This window comes from Fundulus heteroclitus, chromosome 2 (assembly GCF_011125445.2).
Source record: "Fundulus heteroclitus isolate FHET01 chromosome 2, MU-UCD_Fhet_4.1, whole genome shotgun sequence".
NCBI lineage: Eukaryota > Metazoa > Chordata > Actinopteri > Cyprinodontiformes > Fundulidae > Fundulus > Fundulus heteroclitus.
Genome location: NC_046362.1, coordinates 5,392,350 through 5,411,212, shown reverse-complemented (window position 1 = coordinate 5,411,212; position 18,863 = coordinate 5,392,350). Strand labels below are relative to the sequence as shown.

General features: G+C 40.3%; 1 protein-coding gene across 10 annotated transcripts in view; it reads right to left on the bottom strand.

Annotated features, from left to right (window-relative positions):
* Nucleotides 1-210: 210 nt before the first annotated feature.
* The window catches only part of mgat4c (mgat4 family member C), a 211,557-nt gene continuing 192,904 nt past the window's right edge, over nucleotides 211-18,863 (bottom strand). For all 10 annotated transcript variants that reach the window (XM_036146155.1, XM_036146132.1, XM_036146143.1 and 7 more), the window contains 3 exons: nucleotides 7,509-7,657; nucleotides 6,792-6,939; nucleotides 211-2,242 (listed from right to left, as the gene is read on the bottom strand). In XM_036146155.1, coding sequence (XP_036002048.1) covers nucleotides 1,086-2,242; nucleotides 6,792-6,939; nucleotides 7,509-7,637 — 1,434 coding nt within the window. In that variant the 5' untranslated portion in view covers nucleotides 7,638-7,657 and the 3' untranslated portion in view covers nucleotides 211-1,085. The remainder of the gene's footprint in view (nucleotides 2,243-6,791; nucleotides 6,940-7,508; nucleotides 7,658-18,863) is intronic.

The following is an 18,863-nucleotide window of genomic DNA, read 5'->3' as shown; positions in this document are numbered from 1 at the left end:
AACTTACTCTGTTGTACCTAGTTCCAGAGTACAGATGAATGTACGTGACCATGCATGGATAAGCAGGTATAGCCAATAGACGGATGGATGAATGGATGGATGTTGTGGTTGTCACTGGTTTTTATTTTTGTTGGATCTTTCCTTGTTGTGGGTTATAATTACAGTAGGACTGTTACAAAATAAACTTAAAAAGGAAGGACATTGGTGTGGGCGTGTAAAAGGAGCTCCTAGGTGGTATGTGATTTGCATGTTGATCCTTTTGTTTTTGGTGGCACGAGAGGATTAAAGTAACCTGTATGCAGTCAGTTCTCGTCTCCTTCTTCTCACGCTATATTAGTGACCCCGACCTGATCATTTTGCTTTGCAGGTTCCACCTGTTTCTCCTCCATTGTGATCAGTCGGTTTGGCAAGCTGATTAGGTCCCCTGCAAGAAACAGATTTTTCAAACCATTTTCCCTTTTGGGGCGTTAGGGCTGATGTTGCTGTGCCTTTAATGATGACATGCCTTGTATTTTCTGTGAAGGAGATGTTATACCACACCATCACACTGACTCCACTCATTGCTATCCACCACTGTAGGAGAGTAGCTGACATTTCCTTTCCTGACACAACCCACATGCTCAACCTCTGCACAACAATGCCGTTTCCAGATGTTGCACCATTTATGAAAAAAAAAATAATCAGGCTTACCAGCAGTGTAAAAGTTATTGTCAAAAAGCATTGTCACAACAAAGAAATACTTAACTAAACCCCAAATTCCTCACTTTTATGCTAAGGTTATTTACTGTAATCAGGTTTTGGTAAAGAAAAGTTTTTTATACAAACACAATGATATGTGGATTAAGCTATGATTACTAAATACACTGAGGTCAGTTCAAAAGTCCTTGAGGATGACCGTGAAGATGGTCCACTAAGGTTACAACATTTAAGTATAAAAACACAGACTGATTTGGCAAGAAAATCAATAAATACATACAAAATGATTAAAATAAACCTAGAAAACACATCAATAGTAATTATAATAATATCAATAATTATAATAAAAACTGCCTGTATGGGTTACTAAGATAAGTTGAGTATAGTTATCATTGACTGGGGGGTTGTGTAGTCCATAAACTGATACTTCTAATAATGAGCCATTCTTTCTGGCTAGCTGTCACCACAATACGAACACACTCAATGTCAAAAGAAATCTTATGGTCCACATCTTGAACCTCAATGTTTCCGTTTTTAAACTCCCCTAATGTGATATAAGAGGAGCACTGTTTTCCTTTTTTTGTCCCAACCAGCTTCTCTCCAACTTCGAGAGCTCCATGGTGAAGAAAGTCATTTTGTCGGTCATCAGACCCAGTAGCAATCTTAATTTTGCTAATTTTGGTTGATTTGTTAAAGACTATGACAAAGAAGTCACCAGTGGAGGGAGGCTTCCCCCAAAAGTATTCATCCACCGTACTGTAAGCTTTGGTGGCGTCGTAGTTCTCAAAGACGTTGATGTTCGTGTAAATACTGGCGGGGGGGTTGTCTGGAATGTCTATGGAGTCTTCCTCGAATTCATCATCTTTCAGTTTGTTCTCCACCCCTTTATAGGACGAGTAGTAGCCCATGTGCTGGAACAGTGAGGGTTTGAAGCGGATCACGTCCTTTTGAGCCAGCAGACCCCTGAAGTGGATGAGGAGCCAGTCACAAGGCATTTCCTGGTAGAACATGAGGAGGAAATGAGCCAGGCGGGGCAGGTCTTTGGAGTGGTACAGCTTTCCGATGTAGCCCAGCTTTGAGAACTCCATCATCACCCAGTAGGAACCTTCTCTGGAGGTGATCACCTTCTTCAGCGCTGTCAGAAAGTTTCTGGAGCAGCGCACGTCATCCTCCAGCATCATGTAGAAGTGTGACAGGTTTGTGCAGAAGTTGAGGAGGAAAGCGTAGTCCACGTTCTGCTTGGAGCGGAAACGGACTCTGTCTTCTGGGTCATTGTAGTTCCTCTTTAAGCCGTCCAGAGAGGGATAGAACTCCTCTGGGGCCTGGATGACCAGCAGGCGTCCGGCTATGATGTGGTGAGCAAACTTCCTGGTGATTTCCTGGACCACGTTCTCACACCAGACCAGGTCAAAGTCTGCCAGGTGGACCACAACCACAATCTCCTTCAGCTCCTCATAGCTGGACTGATCAAAGATGGATTTGATCGTCTCCAGAAGGTAGTTTCCTCTTTTCCTTTTGACTGATGACAATCCAATTGTCAGAAATTCTGTGAAGAAATTATGAAAACATCTTTTAATTATTTAAGGAAATATATAACAATGTTGTCACGCAGAATTGAGTCATCTTCTAAAAATTATTCTTTGTTACCAATGCATGTTTACAACTTCCAAGTTTATTGATATTAATGGGTATTTGTTCCTGATGTCAAGGTTTGTGGTAGCAAAGGACTGAAACTGCAACAGGCCTTCAGCAGGCGCACGTTCAATGCATGTCTTTTTACAAAAAAAAAACAAACAAAAAAAACAAGATATGAAAGGAGCACATGATCTGGGGATGACAACAGATGACCACACAATGAGGGAACAGAAAACATTGACTTAAATACAACTGAGGTGAAAGGAACTATATGCAACTTTCATGTACAGCACTTTGAATAAGCAAGTTGCATTTGCAATTTTTAACTTGCGCATGCGCAAATGCAATGCGTTTCAAAAATTTTGGCTACCAAACAAACCCCGCTATCACTGTAATTTGTGTGTGTGTGTAATTTGAGTGCAGGTAGCAGATGTGAACATAAGTCTCACAGGCAGTAGTTTTAAGGCTTTAAAAGCTTTAATATACGTGCCGTACAATGACCGGTGCACTTTGTGCCACGTTCAATTCCTCTAATATGGACTTTATAGGCTCTAACGGTGGTGGAAAAAACACAACTGCAGCTCCATCGAGTTCACCCAAAGACGGAAAGAAGAAATGTGGTTGTATACCACTGTTCACTCTTCACAATTTCCCGACAGAAAACTGGACTAGAATTGCAAGGTTCTTTTTGCACACATTTATTTAGTCTAAGCTTAATCTTTGTGTAGGCTATCTAATCTTGAAACCAAAGAGGCTGGTGGGCTCAGGGCAGCAGCCCTGTAGGCAATAGCCGACATAGGAAGAGAGTAGAGAGACAGAACATGGAATCAGCCTGACAGAAATTTTATTTTGCCCACTGTCACTTTTTTAAATAATTAAAATGCATCCAGGAAAAGTTGATACATAGTTGAAATATGGTAGATGACTATCCCATGTTTAAATTAGCAGCACCGTATGCCGTAATATCACTTCACTCATGTTAATGTGACCAAAACGTCACTTTATTCAGGGTAATTGGGTTTTAGAGGATTACAGAAATATAATAAGGGTTACAACAATACATTGTATTGCTTTAAAAACTACGACAATATATTTCTCTTTATCATCGCTTACTGCGATGATAAAGAGAATGAGCCGTGTCTAACACATTTTATCATCGTCTGATGAGATGTGCTGTCAGCACGTATCCCCAGGCCCTGGGCCATCTTGAGATGGTCAACCCGTACAGTGCTTCAGAGGTGATTTGAGTCACAAGACTGCCGCGGTGAACCTAGATCCTGCTTCCAGTCCCTCACTGAAGGAAATACCTGTCTCTTTCTTGGTCCTGGTGAGGCATGCACCTCCAGCCATATCAGTGCTTTAAGCACTTAACTGAGCTTAACTTTAGTGTCCCAGCTTCAGACAGAGACAGTGTCCCTGCAGAGGACAGACGGTGTCGTTTGACAGTAGATGTCTTGAAGAGAACCATAGTTTTCCTCATTGATTTCCACGACTTTGAATGTTGTTTGGTAGCCAAAAAAAGAACTTGCTCACAATGCACCGCACAATCTGAAATCTGCGACTCGCTTATTGTCTTGTTCCTGAAAAGTGCTTTATAAATAAACTTGCTTTGTCTTGTCTTACATGGAACACAGGTGGGTGTAATTAACAAAGCACAAACAGGTGTTGATCACGCCACCTGACCAAATCTCTTAAGGTCCCACCACAAACCTAATTTTAACTAATTCTTTATTTACCTTTAGAACACTTAAGTAAACATAATAGTTCAGGGTCAGGTCAGTGACTGCAAGGTGCCCAAGGGAGAAAATTCCCTTTTTAAAAAAAAATCTAAAAAAACTCCCTATTGCTCCCCCTCCCTCCTGCATATTAAAAGGTGGTTCTAATGGCAACACCATCCAGTCTGATATCAAATGTTCCTAAGTTTTACTCAGTTAAGAAGAGGAAATAAATAAAATAGTGAAATGTCTTTTATTTGAAGTAGCTACTTACTGGACAAGGTCAGTTATTTGTGCTTTACAGATAAAGGTAGCTTCTCTCCCCCAGGTAGTAGTGTTGTACTGTTCATGAGTGATTCGTTAAGAAAAGAAATTAGAAATTCGAGTGATAAAACTGAACTGAGGCACTTCATCAACTGATTCATCAATTTCTCAAGTCATTTGAGGAGGAGCTCAACCTGCATGGCGGTCAGTACAAGAACTGTCAGTTCTGTCACGCTCATGAATCTGATCAAGGCTCTGACTGCTCTGAGTGATTAATTCCACTGATTCCTCTCATGAGGGATATGCTACTGGGAATGGTATTTGTTTCTCCAACCTACATGTATCTGACAATCACAAGTCAAGCCACACAACCTGTTGTCCCATTATCTTAGTAGACACATGAAGCAATTAAATTGAGGACAGAGAATACAGGGGAAGAATGAGGAATAATAGGGGAGACACTGAAAAGAGTGTCTATATATACATACATACATACATATATATATATATATATATATATATATATATATATATATATATATATATATATATATATATATATATATATATACAGTATATATCAAGAATCAAGAATATTTTATTTGTCTCTGTGTGTTACCGCAGAGAAATTTCTTCTTGGCTACTTCGGTTCACATTACACACGACGGGAAAAAGCTGACAAACAAACAGGCAATACATATATATATACACACACACACACTGAACAGAAATTATGAAAACGATATCCATACTTTTTGCTAAAAATGTTATTGACTTGTAAATCAGTGCAGTTGTTTTGCTTATCTGTTAACTTTAACTTTCACCAATTAATACTATGTTGCTTCAGAGCAGGCGTGCTGCCAGCTTTGTTTAGCGTGAACAAACCCAGCCTGCAAAGCCTGCAGGGAAGTGATAGATTTTTGATCAAAAAGTTATAACTAGAGATGTGTTTTTTTCCACTTTTTTCCAATGAGCAATGCATCATACGTAGAAGAGACATCCAAAACTTCTGGTGTGGATTTGAAATATGGCAGCAGCGCCCTGTGACTGTCTGCAGATAGGTCCCCCATCTTCAATTTAAATTCAATTCAATTCATAATCAAACAGACTTTATTTATCCCAAAGGGAAATAAAATTATCCCAAAAAGAAATAAAATAAAATACTTCTAAATACTAAATACAGTTCTTCTCTTGTGGGGAAGTACAGGGCTGCTTTGTTCATGGTGCAAACGATTCATACAGTAAGTGAATCAAACTGAAAGTGCCACTGTGTCACTTACTCTCTTAAGTGACACAGTGGCATTGAGTTAAGCCGGATGGATGTGACATGGGATAGATAATACAGGGATTTATGTAATAGATTTCTTTCTGATGTACTCTGGGATTATATCATTTTCAGGAGTGATACTTTTTTTTATCCAAAAGTCACATTTAGAGACATATTTCTATCAGAGTAGACTGACTTCTAGTTGCTAGAATTTCAAAATAAGGTATGGACAGCCTGACAAGTCAGTGAAGTCAATCTTTATTATCTGTTTTTAACTGTAAAGGAACAAACTAATGCAGGAACAGTTCTATAAATGGCTCTGTATTTGACAAATTAAGGCTGAAACACGTTGCCAAAGTACCCTGGAGTTACAGTGTCAGCACATGAAGCTGTGCTAAACTGTTCTCTATCAATGGTATTAAGCTTCTGCCCCAGTTGGAAGCAAAGTGTAAGACTCTGGAATGACCTGTAAATTTTAAACCTTTTTCCAGGCTTTAAAAAAAACAACAGTGTATGTACGTGGCTATAAACAGCATGCAAAAATATACAAAGAAATTATTGATGTTGGTGTGAAAGCTCAGGATTACGTGTGTGTAAGAGAGTGAAAAACTGAACAATAAAACTTGTGACTTTAATAAAATGTAAAATTAGTGTTACTTTATATGTAAATGCTTAATACCATGTCTATCTTTGTTTAAGATAAACTATTTATTTATTTATTTATACATTTGTTTACAAATTACTAGTGTCATTTATTGCAAAATTGCATATTAAAATGCCCAAATAGGCTTTTACACTTTTAGAAATAAAGAGATACTATATGCAATTAATGTGTGCTTAATTTCGAGTTAACTATTGAAGTTATGCGATTAATCGTGATTAAAATTATTAATCGGCACTAGTGTATATATATATATATATATATATATATATATATATATATATATATATATATATATATATATATATATATCTTACTGCTGTTTCCCTTTCTAAATCCAATGGAAGTGGCAACTCACTTCTTCCCATCACTGTATGGAAAACAGATTTTCCATAATAAGACATCTGAGCAGTAGTAGATCTAAGTAGAGCATGATTTGCTTGAGGTGAACTCTTTGCTGAGTTCAAAACTGAGACAAAGAATCTCTGAATGGTTTATTTATTTTTTGTTCTTTTTTGACAGGTCAACATTAGCGAGAAACCATAAAACTTACTCTTGCGGTTCAGAGGTGTCCCAGCGAGATAGCGGTATGTGACATTAATGGCTCCAGAGAAGTTACTGAGGTCTCTAAAGGTGTGAGCGTATCGCTCTGAGCTTGGAGGATGGACTGAAGGTTCCCTGAGCTGCCTTTTATCTCCTTCCTGGAACATGAAAAGCACATTACAACAGAAGTAGAAGGGGAAAAAGGCATGCCAGAAACGAAACAGCCAAATGAAAGCTTGTATTACGGCCTTGAATTATTCAAAAGCAAAAAAAAAAGCAACATGTTTCTTTCTTTTCCATCCTAACAAAGTGTGTGTTTGGATATAGCTGGGCTAACCCCGCAGTGGTTGGGGACACGAGAAAAATCCTGAAGCCTCCAGAGGCAGTTTGCAGAATTCAGCAAACTGATATGAAAAAGCACCAGTAAGCCCAGAAGGCAAACTGCCTCTCAATAATTGAAATAACAAACACAGATCATGTGATCACCAAATTCTGATGACATCATACATAAAAGATAAGTCATCTACATGGGCCTACGTCAGGAACATTTCAAGCAATTATAAAACAGAGAACATGGAAACCAAATTAAGATATTTGGAATCGGCAACTTATTTGGTTGAATTTCTCTGTTCAAACATCAGAACAGAAGATAAATTTAAAGAGAGTTTTGATCTGAAAAATGTACAGTCTGGTCAATAATAAAATAAATCCAACTCTTTTTACTAACCAGCACGTAGCCATCTTCAATGTAGAGGTTGAGGAAGAGGAGGAAGGTAATGAGGAAGCCGAGGAAGGGGATCGTGGAACGTTTCCTCAGACACCTCATCTTGTCCAGGGATTTCCACAACAGCCTCATTCTCACACTGCTGCCGGGATCTGCAGGAGACATGTAGGACTTTTCAAACTACAAGTCTCATTTAAACATGCAAACTCATATTATTCGTACACTGGTGCCCGGGATCGGTTGTCAACATGTGGTGCAGGGTCTTGTCTGCCGATGCTTGAACAGATGGCAGGAGAAACTTGGAATCAAACTCACAACTGTCCTGACAACCACTACTCACACTGAGCCACCCCTAATTATAATGAAATAGCACAGCAATTGAACTAGTATTCAAGAAAATGCATCATAGGAAGCAATAAAGCACATTTGAGCTGTTCTAGAGTTCTACTGTTTGGCAAAGTTCCCACAGCAACTTCACAATTGACTAAATAGAGAGAGCTTAAACAATAACTGCAGATGTAACTCAGAACAAAACGATACTATTTACCTCCCCCCCAACAGTTGAGCATTAAAATGTGCTTTTTTTTGCACTGCTGCTAGGTCTCCGAGGTGCCTAATAGAATACAAACTACTTCTAAGCTCAGTTCGATGGCCACATTCACATCGATCAGTCGCACCAAGACTGAGGTTCGCTGGGGATTTAGCTTGTCAATACCTCTTTGTGCACACTTGAAAACTGAATTTAACATATCCATCCTCAACAGATCTGGTAGAAACCAGATGAGGATTAATGTTGAAGGACCTTCTAGGTAAACATGGCAATAAATACTATTTGCTGCATAGTAAAACACACAGTAAGATATATGTAGTTTGGTCTAATCATCTTATCTTTGTTATTTCAGAGTTTGAAAGAAAGATGGTTTGGAATGTTAATGTCATCATCAGGTGTGAAAACTAAAGAAAAGCAGTTTGGGCAGTTTGCCGGTCACAATGTCAGGGTGGAAAGGCGTCAGCAGTGATCTGAGAGAAGTGATTCTTGCAGCAAGTCAATTGGAAAAAGGTTAGAAGGGCAGTCCAATTTTAAGGTCAGACTGCACAATGTTCAGATGAATTGCTAGGAAACAGCAGCACAACGTCCGGTTTGCAAAGTTTGGTTAACTCCATTCCTTAAACAAAAGTAACAGAAGAAAGGATACTGAGCAGCATCATGTTTGGTGAAAACTGAATATACCTTATAGCCACAAACAATTTATATGCAGAAGTAATAATTTTGGGGTAGTTTTACTGCCACAGGACCAGGGCACCTTGCTGTCTTACATGAACTTCTCTATATTCTAATCTAGAGTCATAATGGGGCCATCTGTCCAACAGGTGAACCTTAAGCGACCGGCTTATATATGACAGTCAGATCAATGCTGTCATAGAGTCCAGCTCCTTTTGGCTTTGGCAACTGGCCAATATAAAGCCCATGCTCTCGAAAAATCACTTGGAGAAAGTAATCCATGCCTTTGTGACCACATGGTTGGATTACTGTAACGCTCTTTATTTTGGTGTCAGTGGGTCTTTAAGTGCGCTGATGGGGCAAAATGCTGCAGCACGTCTTTTGACTAACACCCACAAGCTTGAGCAAATTGCACTGGCTTTTGAGTTAATTTTACTGGCTGCCCATCTGTTTTAGGATCCATTTAAGGATTCTTTATTTGTTTTGAAGTCTTTAAAAGACCCTGTCTCGCTCTACATCGCTGAGCTTTTACAGTCCTACACGCCAACTCGTTGCCTTAGGTCAAATGACCTTTGGCTTTTATCAGTATTGAGAACGCGGAGCAAGCTCAGAGGGGACCGGGCCTTCTCTGCAGCTGGTCCAAAACTCTAGAATAATTTGCCATTGTACATCAGGCAAATATATTTTTTTAAAACCACATCTAAATAAAGCTGGATTTAGTCTATGTTTCAGTTTAGTGACGTCACTGTTGTGCCTCACAGCCATGAGATAAACATGAACATTGGTTGGAATATGAAATATAGATGAGACACATGGATGAGACTGGTAAAAGCCTGTGTTTTCAGACTGTAGATGATTAAACCCTTGTCAGGGCAGAGATCCCCGTGATGACTTCAACAAAAACCTGTTCCAACCGGAAACAGCTCTCTTTTGCCAGCTGGCTACCACAGACCAGCAACAGGGAGAACGTGGGTGACTGTCTGATTTGCTGCTCCTTCAAACTTGGATACAAAGTTAAGTATGGTCCGACCAAAGCAGACAGTCTCGCCAGATTCAAGCTGTCTGTGATCTTTCTTTCAGGCTTGCAAGAAAAATTCGAACCAGAGACCCATCGTGAGCCATGCAGTGGTTTCCCCAGAGCGGCTAGAGCAAGACTGTGCACTTGCACAGCCACGTTGGCAGGCAGCGTGACCGAGTGACCCAGGCCGAGAGCCGCCTTTTTCACTTGTCGGTCTGAACTTCATAACTTTAATGCTTGTTGGGAAACCTCCATGTTTTCAGAACGGTGCATGTTACAGGGCGAGGCCTGAAAGAAGTAGGTAAAATTAGTTCAGGATAAACAATGTAGGTATTGTTTATTTCATTGTTTTTGATGTGTTCTACTAAGGCTAAACTGAAGAGCTGCTAACGGGTCACACAGCAATGCTAAATGTTGTTGAGCCTGCTTTTAGTGTTTTGGGTTGTATTTTTAAGGCTATGACAAACATTACTTCAATATGGGTTTAAACACTGATGGGACATTAACGTTTAGCATTTTCCAATCCACTCATTAGACCAAAATGCTAAGATATGACCAAATCCCTTAAAATGAGCTACTTCATGTTCTGTTAGCCACTATTGCTAATAGATTGCTCCTAGCCACTTGTTACAACATAGATTTTAGATAATGGCCACTAGCATTCATATGAAAAATTAATAGTAATCCTTATAGTGTTCATGAAACCTAAAGGAAGCAACTTAAGTAAGCTCTAAACTTGTGTTAGCAACTCATGACCCAGACGTGGTCCTACAGGCCTGTTTTTTGATCATGTGCTCCCTGGCATTTCTTAATAAGGTTTCCCTCCACCATTTTAAGAGTTCTTGACTTAGTCTAGACTCAATCATCTAAATGTTTTTGTAATCGGCAAATCATTCTTTAAAATATTTTTTGCCAAAAAATGTTTATCTACCTCTCGGATTTGCATTCTGTATTAGTTTGAAGCAATTACAAATTGTCGTTCCTAAATTGGTTAAAGCTAATTAGACCTTATTCCATATTCCTCAAGATAAGTTTTGTTTCTCGAACAATAACAGCCACACTGAACTGGGATATGATTGTATCATTTTATTGGTAATGATTTTCAACCATTTTTGTTTGTCTTTTTTTTCTTTAGTGTGTATTTCATTCGTTGTCTCAATTTTGCTTAGTTGTTTTAGTTAAATTTCACTTTGAGGGAACCTCATAAAGGGGCTGTTGATTGAAATATGTTTAACTTGAAGCTGAATTGTTTCTGTTATATCCTCAGTGAGAATATATTCTTTTATTTTGAAGAGAAGTTGTCATACATTTGAGTTTGCTGTTTGAGAATTTCAGAGCTCAAATAATTAATTTTTTATATTGTCCTAATACAACCACCAAATAGGGATGTTATTTACAGGACAATACTTGACATACCAAAGGTTATTTGATTAAATAACAAATAACTTAAATGCGTTTAATTGCACAACATCACTATGGTATACACTGTGTTTTAGTGTGCTTGATGCGAAACTTGGTAAGGACTATAATATTCTATATTGTCCTGTCATGTAAAATCTCGAAATTGAAAGAGGGTGTGCTTCACATGTGTCAAACCCAAGGCCCGCGGGCCGAATCCAGCCCGTCAAGGCAATTTATCCGGCCCTCAAGAGCCAAAAAAGGCATATCATGTCATAAAGTAGAGGCATATATCCTTTTAAATTGTATTGTGGCTGAAAATGTTGATTTTTTTTTAACCGTGTAGTAACAGCATCCTGCCATTAGATGTCAGTTTTCACACAACACATTTTAACAACCCAGAAATGTCAAAAAGAGAAAAAGTGACGCAGAATGGTGAGAGTTTAAAGTGTAACTCACCCCCAATATAATTTTTTGTGCAGATAAACTATATAAACTGGGCCTAAGGGTGCAACCTTTATGTTACTATGCATTTTTTACACTTCTATGTCAACTGAAATTAAATTAAATCAAAAGGATCATCCATACACTTGTAACCGGCCCTTTTAATGACTTACTGATGCCAAAGTGGCCCAATGTAGAGATGAGTTTGACACCCCTAGTGTACTTCTACTGTCTCTACTGTATATTTCTTTTAAATTGCAGAGCTCTGCAGGAGTGCAGTATGCTGATGAAAAGAATCGTTAGGAGTATTCTGGAGGAATCGGGGCTGATGGCTGCAGCCAGCAGAGTCCTCCTGACACAAGCGATCAGGTAGCACTCCCTGCTTCTCGCCGCCTGTCTCATCTTGTTTAGAGAGGACTCGGCAGCAGCTTCCTCTCTAAGGAAACACCCTGCCCGCTTGCAGACGCCCAGCAATGCAATTTAACTAAAATCATCTGCTCTTCATGTTGAGACAAGAGCCAATCTCATAGATTGGAGTCCAGGATGTCCATCTTAATGAAACAAGACAAAGATATGCGCCTCCTCATTTAATAATTCAGCATGGGCTACAAGCAGGAAGAGCATGAGACGATTATACGGCCAGAGGCACAGCTGCGGAGAGATGCTTGCCTCTGCTGCCTTCGATTTAACTTGGGGCTGAGATGCAGGGCCAAATCTCCACAGCATTATGAATCCCGCTTTAAATTCTTGGAATACACCAGAATAAGGGAACATTATGGTGATTAAAGATCAATGCATGATGGTATGAGTTTGCTGTTAAGAGGCTTGTGTGTGTTGTGTTCACGCATGTGGCCTGAATCCAGAGCCGTAGTGGAGCAGTGAAATGGACTATGTGTGTTTTAATAGGTGTGTCATCTTCACTGTCGTACAGTCTCTCACATATCCCTGGCACCCTTTCAGAGCACCCTTCTAGCAGCCTGGAGCTGCTATACAGTAAATCCACTATGCAATGTGTATGTGTGTGTGTGCATGTATGGGGACCAGATAAAACAAAACAATGCATCTTTATTTGTTCTTTTCTATGATGTTTGCGCTTATCTCATATCAACTGTCAGTTCTCAACCCATTTGGAAAACATTTCTGTCTGTAACAGGCTACAGTGCCTTCCTAAATGACCCACACTACTAATCTGTCACATTATTACCACAAACCTCAATGTCACTTTATTAGGTTCTGTGTGACTGAACGCCCCAAAGTAGAGCATAGTTGGAAGAAAAGAAATGCATGGTTTTGAAAATATTTTCCAAGCAGGGAAGCGTGGTATAGATTTTCAATCATTTCCTTTTACTTTGATCCCCCTAAAATGTGTGCATTTTAATCTCGGTATATATGAAGCTGTTCTGTGAAGGTTTATTTAAGCACATTAATAAACAGCTTTCGAAGAAAAGGTCAGAATTAAAGTTGTGGAGAAGTTTAGTGTAGGAATGATTTATAAAAAAACAATGCACTGATCAGTCTGCAAATGAACAGAGTATTGCACAACTGCAAATACAAAAACACATGGTCGTCCACCTAAACTGAAAGGGCAGGCAATGAGAGCGTTACTCACACATCCAATCCATCCATCCCTCCCTCCCCAAGGTGAAAGATAGCAGGGACAGGGACGATGGTCAAAGCAGATAGGAAAATGGAGTTGTGAGTATAGGCAAATAGTGGAGAGAGATCTGTTTTAGGCTACAGAACACCTGAGAGTGGGGCAGAGGTCCACAGAAACCTACAGCCAGGGTCCAGTCTAAATCCAACCCAGAATAAGTGACACAACTTGTAACTTGTTGTTCTTCACAGATGCTGTCCATCCAACCTGACGAAGCTTGAGCTTTGATGCAAAGAAGAATGGACAAAAATGTTTGTGGAGGTGCAAAGCTGCTAGAGACACACCTCAAAAGACTTATGATGTATACTTACAATGAATTCCGGCTTTTTGCATTAACTTTTTAGCATGTAAGGCCATGCTATGCTAGCGGTCTTTTTGAGAAGTTACTTCAAGATAAGACAAGATAAAGAAAATAAATAAATACATCCGAACAGTGTCCAGAAATCCTCAAAGGAAAATATCACCTGCTTGGATAGCAGCAGTGCCGCAGGGCTTTAGAGATGGCCCCTAGCTGAAAATCGTCCCCGCATCAGTCCCAGACATCAAAGCAGGCTCAAAGTTATGTTGCTGTGTAGACACATGAGGACCCGAGGGAGTTTAAATGATAAACGGGGGAAATAATGTGGAGACTAAATTGAGAATGGAGATGAATTCATGTTCCTTTGTTGCGGTAGCATAATTAGCTGCACAGACTTTATTACACTGAAATACATTTTTAGTCAACTGAACAGTCAGAGTTCATATCTTGAAGCAATCATGGTGAGCATTTTTAGCACTGTATCCATCCATTTTCCATCACACCTGTCCCTTGTGGGGTCACGAGGGGTGCTGGTGCCTATCTCCAGCATTCAATGGACGAGAGATGGGCTACACCCTGGACAGGTCGCCAGTCTGTCGTAGGGCAACACAGACAAATAACCATTTTCACTCACACTGACACCTAAGGAGGATTCAGAGAGGCCGCACTGTAACCAAACTATGCAAAATATTTGAGAATTTGACCTGCAGCAATGAAATGGTGTCCAAACTGTGAAACAGAGCCTTATTTAAGAGCTGATCTTATGTTTTGATGCATATGCTAGCTTCAGCATCCTTAGCGGCTAACAGTTAGACAGCTGCTCCAATATCAGAGCACTTACAAATCAGTCCTGTCTCATCCTGTCACCCTCTCACTGCATTCTATCAAGTGCCCGCACAAAATACTTTAACCAGGTGAAGGATTCCTGTCCTCTTTTTCAGCCAAGCTTGCTTGGCCAGCGCCAACATAACTCAGGAAGTACTTCCAACACCACTTCAAAATAAGAGTCACAAACATAGATATGCAGTGCCAAGCTTAAAGCACTCACTTTCATTTCTACAAAAGCCCATCTAGGGACAAGTGCTGCAAACTGATAGAGGTATGGGACTGATGTTTTTCAGTCTGTCTATGTTATTGTGTGTCGGCCCCTATCAAATAAATCTAATAAATAAATCCCTGGGCTCGTAGTAGACTTCAGGAGGCAAAGTCACCAATTGATAGCATCTGTTTGTGAGCAAAGTTTCACTTTGACACATTGGGGCGTTTTAATCTTGGGGTTTTTGGATCACATTGGCATGAAGTCTCACTATACTCCTGCTTTTGACAGCAACATATGTTAATTGTTCTTATCATGACCCTTTAAACACTTCCTTCCCATACGTCAAACTCATACGAAGCTTCAACTGAATGCTGGTTTCTCCTCTCCCATGGTTCTCTTGTATTTCACAGAAAAATCCTGCCTCCACAAGAGTCCTCTGGATTCATTTTCAATGTCGCTCAAGCTGTCCTGGCGTGAATATTAGATGGCTGTTCCAGGAATCTGCTTTTCCCCTGTAACATCCTCCTCCCTTAATGCTGAAATCTGATGGAGGCAGACTTCAAATGGGAAACAAGTGGCTCCCCTGTGCAGGGAAGGCAATTATGTGGTCTGGCTTGGTGTGTAACCTAACGCCAAGCTTTCAATATGAGACACATGACATAAAACAAAATACAAGACCCAGTTCCCTTTCTATTTGTAATGGCTCAATAGCTGCAGAGCGGCAGCACGCTTCCTGCACAGCAACAATGAAGGTTTTTTTTTTTCCTTTTCTGTGAGAGGCGTGAAAGGAAGCCAAGGAGTGGTGGTAAACAGAGAAAAGTATGACTGAGGGGAGCAGCCTGACATGCCGCAAATACGAGTGGTGTTTTTAACATCTAGCCTTTCACAGCTAAGTCCTTTACAGAGCTCAACCACAAAGGCAAAATACCCTTTACCACACCCACACCTAAATTTGAATGAAAAAGCTGCACTTATCAAAACTGTCCAGCATAAACTTCATTCATTCATTCATAAATTCCAAAATATTCCTAGAATTAGGATAAGGTGTTATTATAATTGTTTATGACTTTGAAGTACACACAGCGGTAAGTCAGAAATCATAATAGCCTGCCTAAATGAATGAAATCTTTTTAGCCTCCCATCCCAGGCTCATATTTAGTATGAGTATTTGCGTGCCTTTAATGGGAAAGCCTAAATGGAAAAACTGATTGAAAACAAAAGCAAAGGGAAAAAGATTAATAAAATGGAGTGTAGAAAGCAATTCTCTCACATTTCATCTTGTTATCTGTTTTACATTATTTCCCCTGGGTACCCTGCACCTTGAAGATATACCGCTCTGCACAAATAATCAATTAAGCCTCCTGATTTGCAGGGATTCAGCAGTTGCTTTGTGTCAGGCCTTCAGCCGCTTTCAATGGATTTTCCTTCTTGATAAAAACCTGAGCGCAACGCAGGCTTTTGTTGATAACAAAATACGGCATACAGCGGAATAATGAATCCCTTTATTATGAAACAGATGTTTTCTTATTAATTGGAATTGGTCAAACGATTTACCAATTACTACATTCTTACATCGAGCCTGACAAAGAACTCAGTCATCTACAAAGAACAGCCAACCACTGGCTATCACTCACGCCCATTCCAACGCACACAGAGGCGATCCTAATTATCTACGTACAATTGGGAAGCTGTTAGTGCAAGATCTGTGTAACTCCTAGAAATGCTAAATGTCACAACAGTGAATCACGTTTGAAGTGGATGACCTGTCATCTTCACAAAGGTAATCACCCGAATGGAGGCCTTACGGCGTGAGTGAACGGCACAAAGTTTCTTTTATGCGAGCTGCCAAGTAGTTTTCAGATCATTAAGGAGTCCCAGATGTGCCGTGTATTACCGGTCCCAGCTGCATCAATCTCCCGGGGCTAGACGGCTGCGGTGAGTATCCAAACAGATGTACTGCCCCACCACAGCAGCAGCAGCAGCACTGCCCTCCCCTCCATTGTCTCCCTGCGCTAGGCCTGTCATCGCTGTCAACAGCTTGAGCTCACACACCCTAATGGGAGGAGGAGGAGGTGCATAGAGGAAGAGGATGTGTGTGTGTAATGTTCTCCCCACAGACACACTGTCCAAGTGTGCCCCTTTTCTTTTCACACTGCCACAACCAACTGCCAGTGCTACCTTCTCTGGGAAACGTGGGCTGCGACAATGGCCCTTTCAGATGTTCTCCCACAAGAAACCAGACAAACCTCAGAGCTTAAAAAAAAACAACCTGTAAGGTCCTTGACACTCCACTGCCAAACAGCCTTCTCTTTGTGAATTTCGGACGGCCCCTGTGTCCTTGCCTTTTTTAAGCACGGAGCAGTGAGAGGACCAATGCTTTTTTTTCTAGTTCCAGGGTGTGTTGGAGATATCCACAAAGTCAGTGGCACACATACAAGTGGTGAATGCTGCTGGTATGCATTCTCATAATATCGTGCGACTATAACCAGCCAAAACAAACACGTTTTCGAACTCTGTCTGATTTGCTACAGTCAAATAAAAAAAAAATCTAAAATGTTTTCTCAGACGTGCCACATTTTTCTGCTGTCTGGATTCCTCCTTTTGGGCTAAAGAGGGGAGGAATACTTCACACATTTCCCCCCCTTTCCCTTTACATCTTTACAAACAATTGCCAGAGCTACTTTCTCTGGAGCTCTAACTAGGAAACACAGAATGTGAAAATCACACTTTCAGATGTTGTTCCACGAGGTACCAGAAAGGCTGTAAGGCTTATTTATAAAACCCCAAAAAGATCCCTGACAATCCACGCAAAACAGCGCTCTCCTAATTTGGGCTTGAACAATGAGAGGAACAATGGTCTGTCCTAGTTCCAGAACATGTTGGAGACATCCACAAAGCTTTTTCAGTTCATTGTCGCATAATATAATAAACAAGCATGACTTTGTGTAAGTTTCAAGGCAATCAATTAATGACCAGAACAAGCACATCTGGCACCCTCTCTAAAGTGCTACAACTGTGCAGCTCAGATGTAAGGTCTGTGTAAAGAACCTTCTCAGATCTGCCATATTTTTCCAAAGGTCTGTCTTCTGTCTATTTGGCTGCAGAGAGGTGGCATGGTTATTTTAATAACTCTGCCGTACACAAGTGTGCCCCTCTTCATTTCACACCGACTCTACCAGCTGTCATTGTCTCTTTGGAGCCCTCATGGGAAATTGAAGCTGTGACAATAGCACATTCAGATGATCTCCCATAAGGAACTAGACAAACCTGAAAGGTCTCAGACACTCCACTGTCCAGTAGCCTTCTCTCCGTGAACAGAAAGTTGCAGTTCTACAAAGTCCCTTTCTGTTTTTAAGTTGAACAGTGAAAGGAGCAAAGCCTTGTTCTGGTTCTAGGATGTATTACAGACATCAACAAAGCCTTTTTAGTACAATTGCATGAGCACGGTTTGTGGAAGCTGCTGAAACGCATTATGGGGCATTGTGCATTGCTTCTGGCTACCTGATTGAGTTTGGGTCCATCTTCAACAACCTCATCTTGACAGCCACACATAATTTCTTGCCATCATCACACACTGGACGGGTTGTGGTGTAGAGTGCATTGAGGCGAATACATCACTGGTAGACCCATAAGTTTTAGTGAAGCTTGAAAATTGATATGGAGTCATATGACACTCATGCGTTTTACTTTTCATATGGAAAATGCCTGAAACTCTATTCACACGTAACACTGTATCAACCAAGTCGATGCGTGCTTTGGTTCTGCAATGCCAGGCTAACTTCCGAAAGTTCCCATGCTCACAGTACTGACACAAATGACTATAGATTATTCCATTTTAGAGATGGAATAATCTTTTGCTTCAGACGAAGGAGCCGTTTTATGAAATTTGCTTACTTTTCTGAAAGAAAAACTAAGTTGATCAATATACATTCAGATAAAACAACTTAAAGTGTTTCTCTTATTAATGTCAGAGTCTTGGACAGCAGTAAGTTTCAAGGAGGCCGGAGTCATTGCTGTAGTTTTTTACGTTGGCTTTATTACCTATGGTATGTTTAAAACACCTCCTGGATGTTGACATTTAATGTCAAAAGTAAAGGTTTTCCTGCTGTGATGTTTCTAACGAGGACAAGGTAATGTAAGACATGATCTGAATCGGCCTCTCCCAGGCCCTTCTGAGCAGTTAGTGCTCTGACCCAGATTAGTGCGCTGTCAACGGTGCACTTGGGAGGAAAACTGAAGGAGGGCTGTGATAAAGCCTGCATGTTTCCAATTTTAAACACACTTG